Source organism: Thalia democratica, chromosome 8 (genome assembly GCF_965202585.1).
Source record: "Thalia democratica chromosome 8, ktThaDemo2.hap1.1, whole genome shotgun sequence".
Taxonomy (NCBI): domain Eukaryota; kingdom Metazoa; phylum Chordata; class Thaliacea; order Salpida; family Salpidae; genus Thalia; species Thalia democratica.
In genome coordinates, this window is record NC_139172.1 from 19,167,924 (window position 1) to 19,186,135 (window position 18,212).

An 18,212-nucleotide genomic window follows, 5' to 3' on the forward strand; every position below is an offset into this window, starting at 1 on the left:
TTGTTGACATTTATAAGTTTACATACTTGCTTAGTCAGCAAAACAAGGGGAATTCCGTAGAATTAACAATCGGACCCGTCGGGAATGGTTTTATATTGCACGAAGAGAAAATTGCCCGTGGTTAATAAATTTCATGAGGGGACTAAACTGTCCGAGAACAAAACTGCACGAATCCAAATTTGCGCAAAGCCAAATCTGCATGAGGGCACAAAACTGCACGACACGATTTTGCACCAAGGGTCAATTTTGAACGAGCTACATTTTTGCAGGAAAGTTAAAAAATGTAAGCAAGAAAAAAAATATTAAAAAAAACATGAAAATAAACTTAAAGGTAATTTAAAAAAAACAGAAGAAAAAAAAACTTAATAACCTAGAGCAAGGGTTAGGGGTAACAGTGATAGTAAAAAAAAACTTATAAAAGTTATTATTTAAATAAAAAAATAATTAAAAAAAAAGCTATCGACCGAGAGTTATAGTTAAAGGTTACAATGTTAGTGAAAAAAACCTAATTAAAAATAAAATTTACAAAATAAAAACTAAAAAAAAGCTACCGACTGAGGGTAAGGGTTAGACTTAGGGGTAACAGTGAAAGTAAAAAAAAAACACTTAAAACTAAAAATATAAAAAATAAAAACAAACTAAAAAAAAAAAACTTACTGACGAGGCTAAGGGTTAGAGGTAATAGTGATAGTAAAAAAAAAGAAAAAAAACTAAATTGAAATTATGAAAAAAAATAATCCGTGCAAAAATGTCTCCGTGCAAAAGTGCCTTCGTGCAAAAGTATCTTCGTGCAATATTGTGCACTCGTTAAATTTTTTACGCTTGTGCAAATTTGACAGCTACCCAAAATCTGCGGCCCGCTAGGTACTTTTTAACTAAAAATATGCCTTTTAAAATTTTGAAAAGAAAATATTTTTCGGTAAACACTTAAAATTAAATTTTTAAATTAATATCTAGTTTATTGAACGAGAAATAAAAACAACGCTCAAAATATTTGGTCCTAATACTTAGTGTACAAAGAACCTTGCGGTTATCGACTACTTTTAATGACTACTTTTACTAGTGCTTTTTATTGTTCAAATTGCTTTTTTATTAAATTGTTTATTTTAAATACTACAATAGTTTTTAAAAAACTTAATCCGTGGAAAAGTTTTTTTTCTTAAGATTGCGCCCCGCGACTTAAAACAAGCTGTCGAGTGCCGTTCCCTGATATAGATACTAATGTAAGCAGCTGCTAGTTTCAATCAAGCATCTTTAAACATCTACTGAAGAGTGAACTAATTAATACTATGCATGAATGACTTTACTTTAACTTTTGTTTGGGAGTGGGCAAGTTATATATAAAACCAGGAAGTCATGTGTCTTCAGGATAATGTGTCTGGTATCCCTTCATGCTACTGTCAATTTATTTGATAACTACTTTTTTCTTAATAAAAATTTGTCAATAATTTTTATGAAAAATGAATTGACTATTTTGTAAAAAAATATCGTGTATTATTTATAAAAAAAAAAAATTACATTGTCAATTTCTTAGATTGTTAATTAAAAGTTTCAATTTTTCAAAATAAATAACTTTGGATTAGTAGCAATTTAAATAAAATATTCAGAGTTAATTAGAAATTGTGAAAAAAACATGTATTTTAAAAATTTAGTAAATATAAACCTGGAATTCGATATTTTTTGAAAAAAAAAAATATACAAAAATCATTAATAAACCTAAAACTTGGAGTTTTAATTAATTTTTACATGAATTTTTTTTTTTGAAAATTAAGCTCAATTGAATTTCTAAATAAGTCTTAGGCTAGTATAACATAGTATTTAGGTTTTAAAGCTTGATTAACAGTGCTTTTTTATTTTTTTTGCCTTTTATTATTATTTTCATTTTTTTTTATAAGATATGTCTAGCCTTTTTGCTTCAAAGAATCGCAACCCTGACTAAAAATTGCTTTTAAAAATTGTCTTCTTTTTTAAACTTGTTGAAAAATGTTTTAGTAAACAATATTTAGTAAATAATATTTAAAAAAGATATTTACTAACATCCAAAACTAATGTACTGGGATGATAACTTGCAAATATAAAAAAAAAATCCGATAAGTTAAAACATAATTTTATTTTTATACCTAGAAATTAATAATAATCTTCTGGTAGAAGAAACTAGTAGTTTATAGGGTAACAAAAGATTTGGCAGTAAAACAAACAAAGTAAAGAACATTTTTTCCTTTACCACCAGAAAAACATCAAGACTTACTCTTTACTCTACAGCAGGGTTTCCCAAACTTTTTTGCAAATAGCCCCCTCTAAAGAAATTAAAAAAGCCATAGCCCCCTTCAACAAGATTACTCATAAACTACCTTTTTTTTTTGTTTTTTAATCTTCATCTGCAACTTGAGAATATCTAGTGTAAGTTTCTAAACTACTATAAAAATCCCCTAAGACCTTTTTTTTGCTCTTCATCTGCAACTCAAGAATATCTAATGTAAGTTTCAAATTATGACCTCATGGCCCCCCTGTGGATCCTTTATTGCTCATGGCCCCCCCTCTTGCCCCTATGCTGCTCGTGGCCCCCTGAGTATCTGTCATGGCCCACTTTGGGAAACCCTGCTCTACAGCAATAAACATATTTTGAAGGTCTGTATTTTGTGTAAGAAAATAATAAATTTATCTGTAGTTTGTCCTCCCCCTTTAAAATTAAATTTAAATTATCCAAAAATGAATAAAAACTATCCATTTAAGTAAAAAAATCCCTTAGTGACACATTATTTGACAAACACTCAAAAGGTTAAAATCTAAATGTTGAAGACCTCAAAGTGTAAGAAAATAATAAAGCTCAAATCTCCAAGCAAATATCTGCTGTTGCTGCAACAAAAAACACATCAACAATCCAACCATATGATTACTGCCACCACTAGGAACTCATAATCAGCTGTTATTAATTTTTAGTAAAGTAAGTTACAAAAAAATATTATTGTCTATAAAAATAAAGCAAGAAAAAAAAAAGTTTACAAATTCATTCAGCTCCATCCTTTTAGTTCATCTACAAAATATTTTCTTACCTCTTTCATTTCTTTCTGATAAAGAGGGCTAGTTGTTATGTTGATCAATGTTAACATTTTCAGGTTCTACTTGCAAATTTATATTTCTATAGTAGTGCCTTTATTACTAGTGCTCAGGAAATTACCTAGCCTGCATTGGCTGAGGGTAATGTAAATAGGGGAACGGGTCTAAATTGCAAGAAGACAATAGTGCACGAGGTTACTAAATTGCACTAGAACAAAATTGCACAAAGACAATTTTGCACCAAGGTTCAATTTTGCAGGAGTTAAATTTTTGCACAAGAGTAAAAAATTAAAGAAAAAATAAAAAATAAAACAAAAAAAAAGATAAAAAAAAAGAAGTTACTGACCTAGGGTAAGGGTTAGGGGTAACAGTGATAGTAAAAATAAAAAATAACTAATAAAAACTATTGTTAAAAAAAAGAAAAGCTACCGACCGAGGGTAAGGGTTAGGGGTAACAGTGATCGTAAAAAAAAAACAAATAAAAAACTAACAAATAATAATTTACAAACCGAGGGATAGTAACAAATAAAAAAACTAAATAAAAAATTAAAATTAATACAGAAATTGAAAAAAAAAAATAATCTGTGCAAAAATGTCTCCAGACCAAATTGTCTGCTCGTGCAGAAGTGTCTTTGGGCAAAAGTGACCCTTTGTGCAAAAGTATTTTCATGTAATTTTATCTTTGTGCCCTTGTGCAAAAGTATCTTTGTGCAGTTTTGTCTCCTAGTGCAATTTTGTACGCTTGTGCAAATTAGACAGCTACCCGTAAATAGTGGTATAACTTGTCTGTTTCAGCATTTTTTTTGTTGCTAATCTATTATTGCAATCTAGTTACAGGATACGATACACACAATGTATTGTCAATTTTAGCTTCCTTTTAATAAATGTTTGACAAAGTCCATGTTTTGCTCTTGATCAACATAGGTAGTATTAATAATTGACTTTGTGAATGTATTGTTCAATGTTTATGTAATAAAAAGGGTTTCTACCACATCAAAAAACTGAAAAAATAATATTTTTTGAAGCTTTAGTAAAAAAATATTGAAATAAGTAAAAAAATGTATTATAAAGTTTATTAGAATTTAATTATCTAAAATAAAGTTTTAAATGTAAGTAAGATATTGAAAATAGATAAAGATTTTGAATATATGATAATAGTATTAAATAAAGCTTAAATATAAATACACAAGTACTTTAAACATAATTATTTTTAGTCTAGGAGTTTAAAATTTTGTTTAATTTCTTTAATCTTATGCAAAAAAACTTCACAACAAATAACTTAACAATAAATAAAATAGTATTTTAGTTCTTTAAGATAGATCAATATTTGATGGCTTTCATTTTGAATATATGTTTCAGTTTAATTCTTAACAATAAATAATTTAATAACTTAAATTTTTTGTGATAGAAAAGTCCTTGTATTTTGTAAATTTATCTATAAAAGCCTCAAGTATTTTAGATTTGCTGATCTGTTCTTAGTAACAAAAGTTATTTTTTCAGACTACTATAATCTCCTTTCTATAAGATTTACAGTAATACAAATAGTGGTAGACTTTTAAATATTGTTGTATTATAAATTTTGTTGTTTTTTAGGATATGTTTACCTTAACTACAGGTTTCATACAAACTTCTATGCTGGTTTTTTTTTTCTAAATTATTAGTCATATAAAACTAAAGGCCAGAATTATCTTTAAAATTTACAATGCCTTTGCACAGAAGTAGAGTATATTTAAACATCAAGTTATAGAAAGCTTATGTATTTATATACTACAATTTAGCAGATTTTTTCTAACTACATCTTAAGTATGAATTTTTTTTTTCTGAGGGTTTTTTTTTATACAATGTTTACAATAAATAAACTAATTTAAGTATTTTTATTAAATTAGCTCACAAAATTGTGTTATTTTTATGCATAAAAATAACTTACTCTCAAAAAAAAAAAAAAAAAAACTTTAAGAAGTATGACTCCTATATACTTTTCTACTTTAAAAAATGAGCACTAGTGGTGACTTGTGAAGTCATAAGAGGAATAGAGAGTTTAAGATTACCTTAAATACAGTTATGTCACAAATCGTAATTTGTCTTTATTAAAATTTTTTATACAGTTTTATGATAAATGCTTACTGTGTGTTTTAATTAAAAAAACATTTTAAATTGTTTAAATTTCTCTGCGCCCCTGTGGCATCAGCATGCAACATTTAAGCATGTAAAATAGATTAGCAATATCAGTAAACTTATCTTAATTATTAAAACCTTACTACATTTAAGCATTTAAAACACATCTCTGTTTCATATTTATTTTAAAACAGCAGAAAAGTGTTTAAAAAAAAAAATTCTGATATTTTTTGAGTATCATTGAATGATTTTTCTCTTTTCAATTAAAAAATATTTTGTAACCATAATAAATATTTAATTTTTCCTAAAAATAAACTAGTTGTTTTCTTATTTTGCTGACTAAAAGTGCATCCTAAAAATATAAAGGACTATTCAATGTTTAGTGTTTTCTGAAATGAAATAGTTTTTATTTTTAGCTCTTCTAAAACAAAACAATTTGTTTAAAATACCCTACTTTCATGCATCAATAGTTAATTAGCTTCACATTAAAGTTATTTACATGCACAGAAGTTGTATCAAAAATGTTTATGCATGCTGCTGCTAGAATTTACATAATTTAACTAATTTTGTGTTTTGCCACAAGTACTTTAATAAAATTTAAGACAGTTTGTAATTAGCTGGCTGTAAATATAAAATCAAAGTTTAGAGTAAAATCTAGTTTTCAACTTACAGGTATATAACTTGTTTCAACTATTTAAAAAATTTTAAAGGTAGTTATATAAAAAGATTTTTTTTTTAATTTAAATTCCTATCAATTTGAATTACTTTGTGTATTATGAAACTTAGTTCATGTGAAATAATCAAATAAAACGGTCTCCAAGTGACATCTTTAACAACTCACAAAAATTTTAAATTTCAGAAAAAACTGGAAAGATTCATTTTTGTCTGAACTTTTTAGAAGCATTTATAAAAACTCTTGCAAACTTTTTAAATATTTTATTTTTTAAATTTGTAAGAGGCTAGTATTTTTGTTGTAAAATTAAAACTAGTTTTTATGTAAATTTTAATAAATTTATGATTAAAATTATGGTAAAAATTTTGATTATTTAAAGCTTGCCACACGTTCAGGATAACTCAGGATATTTAGTATATAATTTTTAAACTCAGGCTGACTCAGGACAGTTTTTCTAATAAAAAATCCAGAATATTTTTGATATTATTACATATCTCAGGATGGTTTTTTTTTACAAGTTTCGATTGAGATTTAGTTGATTAGGTTGCAGTATTTGGTTATTTTAAAACTAGTTTTGTTGAAGAACTTCATTTTTATTAATTTTGAAAATAGTTTTTTTTTAAGTTTTGAAAAACCTCAGGACAACTCAGGACAGTTTTTAGTCACTCAGGACATATTTTTGACTCATACAGTGACAAACCTATCATTCAAACTATTTTACATCTCATTGTATTTAAGCTGTAATCATTATTATCTTGCAAATACTACTACTCTAGGTATTACAATTTTATTACTTAAACTTATAATTTAAGCTTGTTTATAGTGCTTTAAAGTTTTTTATTTAAAAGAGTAACACACCTTAAAAATAGTACCCTATTAATAGTTCCTTTATCTCTATTCAGAATTAAATATAGAATCCTATAGTTTGTTAAAACTTTAGGACAATTACATTGTATTTTGATTATTAGTTTTCAAACATGGTACTTTTTGCTTAAACACTTTTTCAAAAGTAATATATAGTCATTTTACAATCTTCTATTTGAACTTGTTTACTAACTTTTGTTTCAATTTTTTGTAGTTATGAAATTTTATCCTTTACTTTTGTAAGTAATTTAAGGCAGAAATTTAAAATAATTTTTTTTAGAAAACTTTTTTTAGACCTTTAGTTTTACTTATAAATTTTTTTAAAGCTTAAAAACAAGAATTAACAAATATAGATTTTAGTATGATCATTTCTTTATAACAAAGTATATTTTTGCAGAAATTTCTTAATAAACCTTTAAATATAAGTTGGAAGAATGGTTAGTATACTTTTATTGTTTTAAGTTAAATATACTACAGTTTAAAATTAATCAGAAATTCTTTATTTAAGAAAGATTGTTGATGTATAGTAAACTAATTTTTTCCTTTATTTCTAGAGGTAGAATTTAAATTCTTACTATAAAAAAAAGATAAAATTAACGTTTTTTATATAATAAAACTTGATATGAATTTAACAGGTTAAAAATTGTTTATGATTACATATTTGTAGTAGTTATTAATGTACTTAATCTTTTAAAACCATTTGTGTTTTTGTATTTTTTTAAAGTAATTGTAAGACAATCTTTTTAAGTAGTTAATTATTGTAATCCTGAGTTTAAATAAGAACTTTTTACTAATAATAGTTAATTAAAATAAATTATTATGTATTTAAATAGATATTGTGTTTATATAATAAGTTTAACAGTTATATAGCTTTTAAGTTATTTATGATAGTAAATACATTATGCAAGGTGTTCAAAAACTGATCTACTAACATACAACTAAATAATATTTTTAATTTTTATAAAAAATTTAAACATTTTTATTGTAGTTCAACACTAATATATTTTTTTATAAATAAGAACAGGTTTCTCTTTAACGCAAGCTACATTGGCTATTTAAGTCTCTGTAGAAAATTTTTGAAATTTGTTTTTTTTGCTATGTAGTACTCATTTGTTTTATCAAATAAAATTTTCTTATGGCCCTTGCCATATCGCCCTAAATTTTTTTTTTAAACTTTTTATAAGGAAAATTTTTACTAGTTGGTGCTAGTTTTGACAAGTTTTTGGTAGTTCAGACAAAATGTTTCTTTATTAAATTTCTATATATAAGTAGATGTATTGTTATTATTCGAGTAATTTCCTATATTAAATCAAAATATATTAAGTTTTCATACATTTAGTAAACATTTATCTATATACATTTAATTTTATCACAATAAATCCAGGAAACAGTCAGGTGGTTTGAATAATTTTTGAAGTTTCATCAAATGAATTATCAATAAAAAACTTATTATAGCAATTTTATAAAGTTGCTTTTGCAAATTAAAAGTTTAAACTTTTTTAGAGTTATTCTCTCACTCAGTAAACATTATATAATGTATAACTTGGAAGAGTACTCTAAAGTACTAAACACTAATGATGTGCAAAAACAATTTTGTATATTTTTTATAATAAGAATTTTTTAATTGAATATTCATACAAAAAGTACAATTTTAAGATTACTGTTACTATCTTAATGTATCAAAAGTACTAAACATTAAAAAAAAAATCCTTAATTGAGTAATTTTTAAAACTTGTTTTAAACAATTGTAAAATTTTATTCAAATAAAAATATTCCACTATTAAAATTTCTTTTGTTCAGTACTTAATAAACACAGCAAAATTATGTGCAAATATCTAATAGTATTTTATTATATTTGTATTAAAGATGTGATTGGCTAAGCTATTTGAATAATGCAAGCTTGAATAACATGTAAAAAATAATTAAATAATAAAGTTGTTTTATCCTCAAAAATGTTAAAATTTTTTTTTTGCTAAAAAATTTGCAGAATAATGTTTTACCTTTTTTGTTTTTTTTATTGTTATGTTTTTAAGATTTTAATTTTACAATCATTAGTGTTGTTTTAAGTTTATGAAGTTATAAAATTAAGAAAGTTTACAAATGTGTATTACCTTATTTTTCATTGATTTAACTCAGAAGCTGGTTTCTTCGTAACTTAATAAGTTTACGTGAACTGCTAAAACCTTTCTCTATTTAATTTTATGGGTTTTTAATAAAAAGTATTTAACACAACAAAAACTTCATAGTTATTTTTTTTCAGGCGGATTTAGATCAGCAACTTGATGCAGCTTTAGAACTGATGAGGAGACTTCCTCCGCAAAAAAGTGAGAAAAACCTGTCAGACATCATTGATTTGGTGCCAGAGCTGTGCGAGGATTTGCTCGCCTCTGTTGATCAGCCATTAAAAGTACTAAAATGTACTGAGACTGGCAAAAACTTCTTGCTGTGCGACTATAATAGGGATGGTGATTCCTACAGGTTAGCATCAATATCTAGATTTTTACTGTTCTCTCTATGTAATCTTGTTTTAAAATATTTAGATGTTTTTTTCAATTATATTGCTTTTTTCACGGCTGCACTACTATTCAAATTCAGACAGTTTAAATTCCTTTATTTCAAGTGTTAATAATTTCGTGTTATTGTTTATATCTTTATTAATAAATGTTAAACACCAAATATATTTACCATCATAGTTTTACTAATTTGATCTACATTCAGTTTTTTTTGGGAAATGGTCAAAATAAGTTTAAAAATATAGAAATTTTTAGAAATTTTGAAAACTCTTTTATTAAGATTTTTTTTCTCATTATCATAGTCTTAATAATTAGAATATTAAGTTAGTATAAGGTTTTTTTTAATATATATTATATTCTGAGATGTAGTTCTATGAATATTTTTTGAGAGTTTGCATTTTCATAAAAACATTTTTTTTATTATTATACAGTTTTGTATACGTTGTAAGATTCTATATTATTATGTTTTTTTTAAACTTAATTTTGATAATAGGCTGTCTTAAAACCACCAAAATATTGTGTTTCTAAAAAAAGTTTTTGATATTGTAATTTGTTCTAAATTAAACAGTATTAAAGTTCTCAACTTAAGTAACTTTACACTGTTTTGTTTATTATAATCTGTGAGAATAAAAAACAATTTTTTGAGACTAATAAAAAAAAAGTCTACTTAAATGTTTTAATAATAAAGAAACCCTATAAAAAAGATAAATATCTGTTTAAATTTTCAAATTATTTCATTTATAGGTTTTATGTAAAATGTTTTTTGGGTCATTTATTGATAAAGCTTTGAAAAATATAATTTTTTGTTGGTATGTATATTTTATGAAAATGTATACTAAAGATTTAATTGTAAAATTTTGTACTTTCAGCTTTAAATGTTCTTAACAAATTTGGTTATATTGTTTTTTAAATAACTTTTTTAAATAAATTGATAGTGTTTTTTCAATTTAATTCTTAAACACAGGATTGCCAATATACCTTGTTTTCAAAACTGGAAAAACCTGGAGTTTGACAATTTAGGCTAAATAACCTGGAAAAACATGGAGTTAGAGAAATTTTATTTTTTGTCATCATTAAACTTTTTTTTATTAAAAAATCTATTTAAAATAGCTTTATAGTATATTTTCAATGTTATATACTATTTAACAAAGTTTCTTACCTTAAACTTAATTTAAAACTAAAAATTGATCCAAAGATGTGTACTGTTAAAAACCTGGAATGTAAGTTTGAAAACCTGGATGAAATTTGCCAAAAAAATTTGGCAACCCTGTGAAAACTATTTAAAGTTTTGTGCAGAAAATTATATGTCTAAACTAAAGAAAATGTTAATGAAAATTTACAAGTTTTAACTTAATAGTTCAAGTTTATACATAGTTATACCTCCTATATATAGTTAATACTTTGTCAAATCATCTTATAAAAACTGTAAAACTTTACAATACTCTACTAGAAAGTAAAACAAGTATTTCTTTAAAATATTTCCTACTTTTTAACTTAATGTGTCGATCTAAGTAAGTATTTGAGTACATAGAAATAGCTAGTTTATGGTAAACATCCTAAAAAAATAACTTAATATGTTACCATTGTAGACTTAGTTGTAACACATAGTTTCTGTTGACTTTAATATTAGTGAAAAAATGTTTTAAGCAGTAAACATCACTGAGATGTTAGATAAGGATAATTTTAGATCTTTCTTAAGATGATATCAAGTTTAGTAAGGGCAAAGATGCTACATAAATGTCATAACATTTACTAATGAATTTTTCAATAGTAAAAATAACTCTTTTTTTTTTGTATTTATCTATTAGGTCACCACATTCGAATGAGTATCAAGATCCAATTGATGATGGAGCAAAACCTTCTGATGAAATCAGAGAACTTGAAATTCAAGCTAACCAAGCCTTTGATTCATACAGAGATTTGTAAGTAGTTAAAACTAGAAATAGTAATTTTTTGGTTGAAAAATATATTATTTTTTTTTATCAAATTAAATTAGCTCCGTGACACCTTGTTCTTTAAGTTTTAATTTACTTAACTTTGTGATTCGTTCAATTATAAGTCACTGAAGATTATTCTTGTTAGTGAGTAAAAATTTTGAAAATTAAATTCCCTACTAGCATTACACTGTAAGTTAAAAAAAAAATTACTTGTGAACAACTCGCAGGTACTACGACGGCGGAATATCCTCGGTGTACCTGTGGGACTTGGCAGACGGTTTCGCTGGCGCCATTCTCATCAAGAAAGCTGGCGACAACAGCAGCCCGATCAAAGGGTGCTGGGATTCCGTTCACGTGATCGAAGTCAAGGTCTTTTTTAGCTTAGATATTTTAACTGAATAACTTTACTGCATAACCGTCACGATATTTAAATTTTGTGGTGTTAGAAAGTTTAAATGCCACAGGTTGTTTGAACACAACTTTTAATGATTTTGTTACTCAATGTTCAAAACGTTAAACTTAACAATTAGATATATTTTTTTTGCTATTTATTTTTTATTTTTTTAGTATCAATATACAGTGTTATTATATTTGCAAGGCAAAAATAAGCTTTATTTTTTATTTCTAACTATCAATAAGTTATATCTAAAAAAGCAAGCAAGTATTTCTTTCCAAGTTTTATAAGAGTTTATAAAGACAAATTTTTATTCAACTTCCCAAAAAAAAAAGATACAATATTGCTTTTTTCGAGAATAAATCTTTTCAGCATTTTTGTTAAAAAACATTTTTAATTCTGAATAAAATTTATACAAGTGTTGGATTTAAGTACAACGATTTATATTTAGTTACAAAGCGTACATTAGTCGTCTTGTTTATTTGCTTTTTAGTTAAGTGTAAAATTCTTTATTTGTTATTACATGGTTGACAAAAAACCTTGAAACCTAGGATTTGACAATTTAGGCACTAAAAACTTAAAAAACCTGGAATTTGAGATATTTAAAAAACATGAAAAACCTAGAAATTTGACCAAAAATTACTAGCAAACCTGGAATTTAAACAATATTTTCATGAAAAATAAGTAAATTTAGATAAGATACGAATAGTTTTATTATATAATTTTTTTTTGTACTATTTATTTAATTATATGTGTTGTAAAACACATTTAAAGTAGCATTACAGAATATTTTTAATGTTTCTATCTTATTGCATACAGTTTTTTAACTTTACACTAAATATGCACAAAAAAATGTAATTTAAAAAAACCCGGAGGAAATTCAAAAACCTAAAAAATATTAAAAGAAACTTTGGCAAATCTGTTATATTTCAAAAAATTACTAGCTTTTGGAACTTTTTTGTTTGTTTTATTTAATAAAAAGAATTACATAATTCTTTCACATTTATTATAATTACAAGTTTAAAATAGACAAATTCCTTAGTTAGCGGTCGATCCAACCTTTATTATACTTTAGTTTACTTTTTATTACAGGTGAAGCCTAAGGTTAAATCAGCCACTTACAAGCTAACATCTACAGTTATATTGTGGCTTCAAACTACCAGGGCAGCTTCTGGCATAATGAATCTGTGTGGTCAGCTTACTAGACAGGTAAACTATTTTTTGGTTTGTAAATAGTTTTATTAATTTCTGTACTCTTTGCTTTGATAACACCATAAAGTAATTAAAGATTGTTATGGCTTCATAGTTATTATACAAAAGATAAGATATCAAGAAGACAATTATTTTCTGAGATTTAATCTATTTAATTATGTATTTTTATATTTTTGGCATAAACAGATCTTAGAAAAAGTTGTTGTGCAATATATAAACATTTTCTAACTGCATTATAGTTGGATTTATTAGCAGTTTTATACTATATCTTTTATTTCTGGATTACAAAGCGTTTTATTTGATATTTTTTGATAAGACCAAATACAAATTTATACTGCTTTTTCACTAAATTTACATTGAACTTAGAGCATGAATTCAATGTAAACTCAGTAAAAAAAGTATTTATAAGTTTTATTTGGTTAAAACATTTCATAAAAAACTTTAATTTTATGTAATACACTTTTAAAACACATTTTATGTGTAATTCTTTATTTGTTTTAAATAGATTTTGAATATTTTTACTAGAATTTAGTTTATATACAACTTTAATTATTGTTGCTATTTTTTTTCGTGCTTGTAATATATGAATACTTTTTGCTCGATTTCTTGAATAAGTTTTTTAAGAAGATTGATATATTTTAAAGTTTTTTAAATTATCCTGCTTTTATTTCTTGAAAGTGTTTACACTTTTCTTCTGGATTGGCTAATTTTGATTAGGTTAATATTATTAATGACATGGGTTAGTTAAAATTTTTATCAGGGTTATAATGATTTTTACAAAAATTACCAATAGCTTTTATATTATTTGCAATGATTGATCAAGTTTTATCATAAATATATATTTATTGTACGTAAATTATTCCAAGCTTTTCTAAGCTCTATATTCTTATTTTTTACTATAACTTCAAAATGACACCGTTTATTTGGAGTATATATTCTTGTGAGAAAATACTAAGAATATGTAGATCAGGGTTCGTGCGCGTCAGGCTAAGTCAGGCTAAATCAGTTTTTTTTTTTAAAGTTGAAAAACGTCAGGCTAAATCAGTTATTTTATTAAAAATTTGTCTTATTTTATTGAGTTGTAACTAAGCTATGAGTTGCTTTTTGCAGATTTTTAAAGCTCAAAATATTTTTGAGATAAAGCTGGTTGAAGTCGGAGACTACAATAGTACTAATCAAGACCCCCCAATACCTAAAACGACTTCCAAAGGGTATTTTCTTTACTTTGAAAAGATGTCAGGCTAAATTGGTCTCAGTTAGGCTAAATGAAAAAAAATTTCGCGCACGAACCCTGGTAGAAGTATTTTAGGGTATAAGCATTTTTAATGCACAGAAATTTTTATTGTAAAAAAAAAATAAGTAAAACTTGTTTCTTATCAAATTTATTAAAATTACATGGTTTTTCCTATAATTTAAAATTAATCTTGATGATTTAAGATGTAAGCTAAGAAAAAATACAAATTTAAAAGATTATATAAGACACAAACTAATAAGCTTTAGCAGATGTAGAATTAATTTAGGAAGAAAAAATGTCTAACATTACCTTATTTTTTCTAGAACTATAATTTTTATTTTATTTTAATAGCCTAAAAATAAACAGTTCCAGTGTAGTTTTTAAATAAAGTATTTTTAATTTATACATACATAATTTAAAACAAATGTGTTATTTGAGTTGAAAAAACTCAATCCATAAACTTCAAGCTTGTAGTTTAAAATTTTCAAAATTAGTTTAGTCTTGAAAAGATATTAAATGAAGTTTTCGACCTGGGAATATATATATATAATAATAAGATTTTTTTTATCCAAAATAATATTCAAAATACTTATGATTTGTTGCACTCAAATCTTACTTATTTCACTAATTAATCTTAAAATATGGTAAATATCAAAATACCTGTCTATTCTCTCACTGACAAAACGAACTTTATACTACTTGCACTGCGAACTTTAGGTGGAGAAAGACGAGAAAATAAACGAGAAAGACGCGAACCAGCACATAGTGAACATCGGCAGGCTTGTGGAGGACAACGAGAACAAGATGAGGAACACATTGAACGAAATTTACTTCAGCAAAACAAGAGATGTCCTCAACGATCTCAGGTTACATATATTTAACATATATAAGTGTTTGATGGATTACAAAATGATTAGATTGGTAAAAAAGTAACAGTTTTCAACACAATAAAATTGTTTAAAAAGTATTTTGTGATTAAGTATTTTAATCCGTGGTAATTTAAATGACTGTATTTAATTAAATTAAGTGGTTTTAATCTTATGCTTACATTACTGGTTTATAAGTAGTTATTAGATAGTAATCTTTGTTCTGTGTTTATCTTCATACAAAAAATGTTTATGTAAATCTCTCAACAAACATAGCTGAACAAAAAAATGAGAAAAAAAAATTCTTTTGCAAAAGCATATAACTTTAAAACAGTCTTTATGAAGCTTAATCAATAACCGTATTACTATTAATATTTTTTACTTGGACTTTAACCTCAAGAGTACACCATAAGTGTAAAGTTCTTTGTTTGTAAAAATGGTTTTAGAATTTTTGAATAGATTTTCTTAATAATTTTAAATTTAAGAAAGTTTAGCAACTGGCTTAATTAAGGCGTAGTTTGAGAAAATAAGTAATGATTTTAATATTGTTGCCTTAATGATTAAAATAAATTTAAATTGTTGCTTTTACATAAAAATCTGTTGTGACTTAGAAAACCAGGTAGTTAGATAAAGAGACTAAAATCTTTTTTTTTATTAGTTAAAAACGCTTAGTACTAATTGACATATTATAGCTAAACATCTGGAAGTTGAAACATCTTTGATTGAGAAATTTATTTCTTTATTATTGTCTCAATATTTTTTAAGTATTTTAATATCACAAATTGTGTTTTTAAAAGATTAGATTTAAAAACGGCTTACAGTTTATATAAAATTATAAATAAGCCTTTTTGCTTGTATACTTTTTTGGTAACTATGATATGTGAACTTTTAAATTTATTTTATTCAAGTATCAATATTAATAATGATTATAAAAATAGTTAGCCAATAAAAATAGAATCAACTAAGTTAAATGTTTTCTTAAATGTTTAAATTTTTGTAAACCTGTGTTAACGTAATTTATATAGCATTATCAGCTGTACAAATAAGTTATATTGAAAATCTAACTATTTTTATTTTACCTTTACTTATTTGGTAAAGAAAATAGTTGCATACAATGTTTTAATTTTTTGTAACTTTTTAGGTTAATAATACAAAAACTTGAAGTTTTATTTAACTAACTATAATTTATTATTATATATTTGTGTTAATAATAAATTTGCTTCCATTTTGACTTTTTATTTTAATGCAATCGTGTTTTATTTAAAGTTTTGTAAATTGTGATATTTTTGTTTTGACTATTAAGATTATATTTTTTATTGGTTTATACACGAATAGCTTATTATGCATGCACAAAAATGAAAATGCGTTGAACATTTTGTATACTACAAGTAATAACAAGTTAGTTAAATATAATGTAATGTAATATTATGATTATACATATACTATAAAAGCAGTTTAATTTTTTATTTTGTAAGTAATGATACCGGATACTTTCAGATCTTCCTAATAAATTAAAAAGATAATTTCCTTAGCGTTGTAGTTTTAATTTTGTATTCTTGTAAATTACACAATAAATTTGAATTGTAGCAAAATACAACAGTATCGATAAATCAAACATGCCTTTAAACCTGTTCTCTCTAGTTCCTTCAAAATGCGTTTTCTAAACCAACAAAAAATAACCGTCTTTATTTACCTAGTAAAAAAAATGTAGCTATCAAAAAATTGTAGCTATCGCTAAGGACCTATGATTCTAAATGATTTAATGTAGATACATTTTGTACATGTGATACTCATTAAAAAAATATAACTAAGCGTTTTAAAGCAAATACTCATACTATATAATTATTCTCATCAGATCCACTACATCATTACAAAATAACTACATTTTTAACATTTATTTTATTCTTAATTATTAATTTTTTCTTTCGTTTAACCATTTGACATGAATTTTAATTACAGCAAAATACTATAGTATCATTAACTCAATATTTAAAAAAAGATGTTCTGACTAATTCCTACAAAATGTGTTTCATAAACTTACAAAAAATTGAACGTCTTGTTTTACTTCTTAAAAGGGTATTGCTAGCTACCTATAGTTCTAAATAGATAAATAAACATACATTCTGAACATGCGCTACTTATTTAAAAATAGTATGTGATTTACCTAAACGTTTAAAAGCAATCTCCTGTACTGAATAGTTGTTTTCATCAGGTCCACCACCTCCCTAGCTGAAAAGGACAATCAGAAGAAGGTGGCCGAGGAACTGAGACAGAAGCTTTCAACACAGCAAAGTGCCAAATAAGACGGCTGTATTGATTACAGACCCACAGCGACCAAATCTTCCGTTCACACAACACAACGTATGAATTAAATGCAGCTCAAAATTTTCGACCTGAGTATTTTTTCTCGCTCTCTTGAAAAAAGGTTCTTTCTATATCAAGTTTTTTATACCAAACTTTTTCTGACAATTTTTTTTCTGAAGTTAAAAAGCGAGTGTATTTTTATTTTGGTTGCCTACTATTATTATGCTTGTTAGCTTTTTCTGCATCTATTGACAACCAATTATAGTCAGTACTTGTTTAATTGTACCTATGGTAGTTTTTTAGTTACATATTTTCAAATACAGAGGTTTATAAGTTCTTCAATTTTTCAAAATAAATTTCCGAATAAAACTATAATTTTTTGATATTTTTACACTTTTTTATAAACGAATTGCAATCAGTTACAGCTAAAACTAATTAAACAAAAATATACTATAATTTATTATGTTTTACATTTTATTTCGTTCGTATTTTATTTAGTCGGTGAATTTTATACTTTTTTCATCTACAAAATAAATAGTTTATCATCTGCTTTTCTTTATAAAGTATGAAAAAATTATATTTATTATGTTTAGAAATTTAATAATAATGTGTTATGTTGTAAATTCTATTATTACTCATCATTGATTACATCATCATTATAATACAAAGGCTACTTTTGCAAGCAAATTTTTTTAAGTTGTAAAAGTTTGTATTAAAAAATATTTTAATTACATAAATTGAACTCCTAGTATTACATAATTGAAACTTTTATAAATATAAATCGCTATGAGTATTTTTTATATTTTACTTTTCATTAAAACAATGAAATGAAACAATTTATTAATATATAATTCTAAAATGATATTTTTTATTTCTTGATAATAATAATATTACTATTTAATTAACATATATTAGTAAAATATTTTGTTAGTCAACATAATGATATACCCATTAAGTTAATGCTGTACTTGAATAAAAAAATAGTTTTAAATTATTTAAACCTAGATTTATCATCTCAACACATTTTATTAGTTTACGCAAGG

The 18,212-nt window shown here is 24.7% G+C and overlaps 1 protein-coding gene across 1 annotated transcript; it reads left to right on the forward strand.

Annotated features, from left to right (window-relative positions):
* Positions 1-7,104: 7,104 nt before the first annotated feature.
* LOC145842743 (F-actin-capping protein subunit beta-like) lies at positions 7,105-17,718 on the forward strand. Its single transcript, XM_082950222.1, has 7 exons — positions 7,105-7,146; positions 8,970-9,187; positions 11,031-11,144; positions 11,387-11,528; positions 12,646-12,762; positions 14,717-14,865; positions 17,078-17,718. Exons 1-7 carry the CDS (start codon positions 7,144-7,146, stop codon positions 17,166-17,168), a joined length of 834 nt encoding a protein of 277 aa, XP_082806348.1. The 5' UTR covers positions 7,105-7,143; the 3' UTR covers positions 17,169-17,718.
* Positions 17,719-18,212: the final 494 nt, after the last annotated feature.

What these genes read in the sequence shown, in the direction of transcription:
- LOC145842743 (XM_082950222.1), top strand. An exon ending in AGGGATGGTGATTCCTACAG is followed by an intron (nt 9,188 to 11,030) that starts GTTAGCATCAAT and finishes TTTATCTATTAG; the next exon opens with GTCACCACATTCGAATGAGT. An exon ending in GATGTCCTCAACGATCTCAG is followed by an intron (nt 14,866 to 17,077) that starts GTTACATATATT and finishes TGTTTTCATCAG; the next exon opens with GTCCACCACCTCCCTAGCTG.